General features: G+C 37.4%; 1 protein-coding gene across 5 annotated transcripts in view; it reads left to right on the plus strand.

The window, feature by feature from the left end:
- LOC115211991 overlaps positions 1-4,631 on the plus strand; it is a 68,746-nt gene extending 64,115 nt beyond the window's left edge. For 4 of the 5 annotated variants that reach the window (XM_036503088.1, XM_029780770.2, XM_036503089.1 and 1 more), the window contains 2 exons: positions 541-829; positions 4,603-4,631. In XM_036503088.1, coding sequence (XP_036358981.1) covers positions 541-806 — 266 coding nt within the window. In that variant the 3' untranslated portion in view covers positions 807-829; positions 4,603-4,631. The remainder of the gene's footprint in view (positions 1-540; positions 830-4,602) is intronic. The other variant, XM_029780772.2, reaches the window with a different exon arrangement.
- The last annotated feature ends 1,369 nt before the right edge of the window (positions 4,632-6,000 follow it).

A 6,000-nucleotide genomic window follows, 5' to 3' on the forward strand; every position in this document is an offset into this window, starting at 1 on the left:
TTGTTGTGTATGAGGATCCTACCAAACTTGAAGTAACCTGGGACCCTGCTAGGTTTAAATTTAGGCCTGCATCTACCCACTGTAGTCTACTGTAGTTCCTTACCACTTTACCTTTCCACAGCTCTCTGCTTCATTAGTTTTCTAACCACTGTTAACGTTGCATTAGATCCTCACTATAATACCTTTCTACAACCTTTTACCCCATTTACCAACAACTGACTGTTAGCCTACCATAGTTCATATCCACAATACTTTTTCACATCATTAGTCTATTTCGGTCATCCTCTTCAAACCATCCACCACAGACTTCTAATACCACTGCAATAGTACCTACCCCTTTTAACTTGTTGTGTACTAGCTACTCTTAATTAAACTACTCAATTCACTTGTCCCTTGTCTTCCTTTTGACTTTATATACTATATTCAGCACATTACCCAATCATTTCTCTCATAAATGCAACAATCTGGTATCCTACGTTTCCATATTTTCCACTCAAAGCTTATAATACAAAGTTTTTCATTTCATTGGTGTCTTTGCAGGTAACATTCCATCTGCTACAACATCAGATTTCTACACATCTGTGTACATTGAAAGTTCATCAATTAATGATAATGTCAATACAACTGAAATTAATGATAATGTCAATACAACAAAATCTTTTGTAGGTCGCCTTTCACAGTCAACAATATTACAATCAACACCAACCACTACAAAAGAATCTTCAGCAGATGGTAAAACTAAACAAATAAATTGCATCAGTATTATCATTGCGGTTCTTATTATTATTGGTGTCGTGGACACCTAAAAATATTCCTACGTGCAAAAAAGGTATTTTGTGATTTCTTAAAATTTCATTTTGAGTCTGGAAGGTGTTTATAAGCCATTTAAGAAACACACAAAAGCCGTTCGATTCACTTCAACATTTAAGTTTAATTTGTCAAAATATTTTCGTCGCTAAAATCCACGACCTGTTCACTGACAAAAATCCGTGCTGCATCACGGATGCAGCACGGATTTTTGTCAGAGAACAGGTCGCGGTCTTATAGCGATGAAAATATTTTCACAAATTAAACTTAAATGTTGAAGTGAATCGAACGGCTTTTGTGTGTTTCTTAAATGGCTTACAAACACCTTCCTCGCTGCAATTGTTTTCATTTCAGCACACGATCTCAGATCAAATTAATTGCTATGCGAGTACATCTCCGTAACATTTTGAGTCTGTTAAGTGCAATTGTAGATTTTGCTATATCCTTTGAGTTAGCATAACTGGCTTTAGTGTAAATTGACCCAGTGTTTTATATGTGTGGATATGTATTTTCTGAAATATTGTTCTCTATAAGATGTACCCTCTATAAGATGTACCCAGTGTAAGCTATGGACACATAAGAGGTGCAGTAATATCAAAGGAAGGCTAACCGGGAAGATAGTTTCTGTATGTAGCAGATGCTCGGGAGCAATGAACACTGAAAACTTCTGCCACATTCCGGGGAGAAAAACTAGAAGTAGTTGATAGCTTCTGTTACCTAGGTGACCAAGTCAGTAGCGGGGGAGGGTGCGCTGAAAGTGTAGCTGCTAGAATAAGAATAGCCTGGGCAAAGTTCAGAGAGCTCTTACCTCTGCTGGTGACAAAGGGCCTCTCGCTCAGAGTAAAAAGTAGACTGTATGACACGTGTGTACAAACAGCCATGGTACATGGCAGTGAAACATGGGCTGTGACTACCGAAGACATGCATAAGCTTGCAAGGAATGAAGCCAGTATGATCCAATGGATGTGTAATGTCAGTGTGTAAGTACCTTGAGAGAAAAGTTGGACCTAAGAAGCATAAGATGTGGTGTGCAAGAGAGAAGACTGCGCTGGTATCGTCATGTGGCGAGAATGGATAAGGATAGCTGTGTGAAAAAGTGCTACACCCTAGCAGTTGAGGGAACCTGTGGAAGAAGTAGACCCAGGAAGACCAGGGATGAAGTGGTGAAGTACGACCTTCAAACTTTAGGCCTCACCAAGGAAATGACTAGTGACCAAGACTTTTGGAAATATGCTGTGCTTGAGAAGACCCGGCAAGCCAAATGAGACCATAACCTTGTGGCCTATGCCAGGAGCATAACTAGCTCACTTATACATACCTTTTCTTTCTTTGGTCACTAAACTCTGCTTGCGAAGACCTGTTGAGGCAAGTGAAATCAAAATCAAATTCATGACTGGCATCCGTGCTAGCGGGGTGCAAAGAGCACCATACGAGTGTGATCATTGATAGAGTAGCTAACCAGCTTCCATGCTAGAAGCACATAAAAGGCACTAATCGAGTGTGATCGTTACCACCATCGCCTTACTGGCACTTGTGTCCATGCTAGTAGGGTGCCAAGAGCACCATCCGAGCGGGATCGTTGCCAGAGCTACTAACAGGCTTCCGTGCTGGTGGCACGTAAAAGGCATCTTTCGAGTGTGATCGTTACCAGTGTCTCCTTACTGGCACCTGTGCAGGTGGCATGTGTAAAAAAGATTCGAGCGAGGTCGTTGCCAGTACCGCCTGACTGGCCTCCATGCCGGTGGCATGTAAAAGGCACCCACTACACTCTCGGAGTGGTTGGCGTTAGGAAGGGCATCCAGCTGTAGAAACTCTGCCAGATCAAGATTGGAGCTTTATCCTTCGACAATGACAAGTCTCTAACTAAATCATTTAACTCTCCTTGAGAAAATTGCTGTGGTACATCTTCATTTTCAATCGTGAAATCTGCATCCTCTTCGGTGTCTTCCACAGCAGTTGTTTTTTATTCAAGAAATTCATCTTTGTCAGACATCTGAAGGCCATTTTCTGGTGATATTGGAATAGGATGATCATCGTCGTTGTGTGGTACTGGTCTTCTTGCTGATTCCAAGTTGGGATACACAATCTTATGCTTGATCTTTACAGTAAATCCACATACATTAATGTTGCAAAAATAACAGTCCATGAAATGATCCTTTGGCTCTCTCCATATCATAGGTATTGCAAACGGCATTGCTCTCATCCTCTTATTTAGCCAATCCCTTAGTCCATTTGAATAAGCTGAGCAGATGATGTGTGGGGCCCATCTCTTATCTTGATCCCTGAGAGAGCAGCCAAAGTATAACTGGTAGATCTTTTTGATTTCACTTGTGATGGCACGTTGCTGAGTTTTGGTGGTAAATGAACCACAGACATGACAAAATACATCAGGACTGTTCTTGCAATGCCTTGACATCCTGAGTAGATGATGATGATGATTTGATACCTTAAACAGGAAGTAAAATTTATGGAAAGAAAAGATTATGAAAGCATAAAATTACAAAATGAATACAAATAGTTATAAAACAAAAGTCAGAATTTACCTGTATAAGGTTAGGGTTAGGGTTACGTGTAGCAATACTGCTGATGGGAGTTATATACCTCTCTTATCTCATCAGAAAAACTGTGCCTGATAGAAGGAAACTGATTACATTTTTGAAATCTGCAGACAAAACTACATATAAAACACCATATAATATCCCTGATGAAAATTGGCTGTTGACCAGTGTTATTGCCAAATTATAAGGTCATTCTTACTCAGTTATACTGAGGTCATGCTCATGTTAACAATAGAGATGGAAATTTCTGTTCAGTATTTTATTTGTCTGGTTCTAATTGATATATTAATGTGTTTTCATAAAATAAAACTGAATGGTGGAGAAATGAATTGAGAATTTTTAAAACTGAAATTTAATTTCAAAATTTAACTCAAATTTCAATGAAAGTCTAAAATTTTAAATTCAATTTTTACATCCTATTTAAGATAAAATTTTAATTTCAGAAAATTTACTCTGTATTTTAGATATGAAAGCCTCTCATTCATTTGAAATTTCAAATTAATAAACCTTCACTCTCCACTCCACCCCAGCAACAACCCACCACCTCAATAATACATGAATATGGGTGAAATAAATCAAAAATGTTCTAGATGAACATTTCCTTATCAGGATTCTGCAAGATATCATAAGAGGTTCTGCATGAAACTGAGAAATAGACTAATTATATGAAAATATATTTTTTAATTATTCCGGTATATAATTTTATAAAAATGACCTCTTAAAGGGGAATTGTCAACAAATGTGGTTTTAAACAAGCTTAAGACAAAATTTCTTAAACTTTGTCTAATGGATTTGCTAAACCTTTCAAAAACATTTATGATTAGTTCAATCTCTTTTATGTTCTTAGCTACTGAGTGTTAAAAGATTATGTAAGTGGGTCTCTCTGAATCAAAAATTTCTTTTGCTTTCTTTATCAACGAAGCATTTTTTGTTAAAAATTTTAAAAAAATAATCTACTCTACAAGGTATTTATATTATGCATCAGGAAACTGTTAAAAAGACTAATTGAAATTATAAAAACAGAAAATATAAACATGTACAACAATTTTTGCTTAGAATCTCATGTGGATGTGAAGGATAGTTATTTCTTTAAACATGTTTTGTATTTTCAGAAATCATTAAATACTTTGGATTCTGCACCATCTGCATTTGTCTAAGATTTAACCATGAATTAAGTATTTGTATACCAAATGACAAGCACAGGTTTCTCATTTAACTTTTCTCTTTTATTTTTCAGTTGCTTCAGTCGTTACGCTGAAATGCCTTGAAAAGATTTCATTCAAACCAATTTCTTTTGGATTTTTAAAGTAGATTCAGTTCTCTATCTCGGTTTCTTTTCTATTAATATTGTGTTCAATAACCTAATACTTCATTCTGGCGAGCTGGCAGTAATATTAACACACTGTCTTTATGTTCTGAGTTCAAATTCCGCTGAGATTGCTTTGCCTTTCATCCTTTCAGGGTTGATAAATTAAGTACCATTTATATATGGGAGTCAATCTAATCAACTGGACCCCTCCTACAAAATTTCAGGCCTTGTGCCTAGAGAATAAAAGAATATCACAAAGCAAAAGAATCAACCTGTAACTCTTTTATTAAGTGCTGAATACAAAATGTATGTTTTTGACTAAATAAAAAAAGTAAATCATTTTAATGAGAACTTTGTGCCCGGTGACAATGGTAGATTTTCTTGATTCGAAAAGACAATTTTGTTAGCTTCAGCCATGTTTCGTAATTTCAAGTCAGCTTCTCTTAGCTTAAAAGAAATCTTCAGCAGCATGAAACTAATCACATGGCTACTAAGCAATATTATCATCCACACAAACATGTCTGCATCTGTGTAAACTAATAAATATTTCATACAAATTACACATGTATGTTATCATCATTATCATTTAAAGCATCTATCTGTCTATCTGTCTGTCTATCCTTCTATCTATCTGTGTGTGTGTGGGTGTTCTGTTTTGGCATGGTTTTTATGGACTGAGTGTTGTTTATGTGGCACCAACACTGGTGAGATCAGCTTTGGCATGGTTTTTACAGCTGGATGTCCTTCCAAACACCAACCACTTTACAGTGTGGACTGGATGCTTTTTAAGTGGCACCAGCACTGGCAGGGTCACCCAGTAACTTGCAAAACAAAGATCCTTTGAGAGGGAAGGGGGTGTTGAAGGAGGTGATCTTGTGCCAGGTGATGAGATGTTATAGTGTGACAGAGAGACAGAAACAAGTGGATCATCTAATTATCTCTCCTCATGCATTAGGCTTGTGTCTATCTATCTACTTCTACAGCATACCCAAACACATGATCCCTCTTCTCTCATAAACTCTTGGAAACACCACCCACCCATCAACTACCACTCCTTTCACCTCATCAGATATCACCAATTCATTCTCACTTTCTTTCTCCTAAATGTAACCAGCCATGTAACACTCCTACAAAAAGGACCTGCCCTACCACAACCTCTTCTCTCACACCTGAACTCCCATCTAACATAAGGTTTCAGCACCCCATACTTCCTCAAGTTTGTAAACTTGCAAACTACAAGGTGACCTCAATAGTGCCCATGAGTTGCAAAAAAGAAACAACCAGTTTATGCTGTAAAGTGGATGGTGTTAGAAGGGCATCCAGCCA

This window comes from Octopus sinensis, linkage group LG5, assembly GCF_006345805.1.
Source record: "Octopus sinensis linkage group LG5, ASM634580v1, whole genome shotgun sequence".
In the NCBI taxonomy this organism is placed as follows: domain Eukaryota; kingdom Metazoa; phylum Mollusca; class Cephalopoda; order Octopoda; family Octopodidae; genus Octopus; species Octopus sinensis.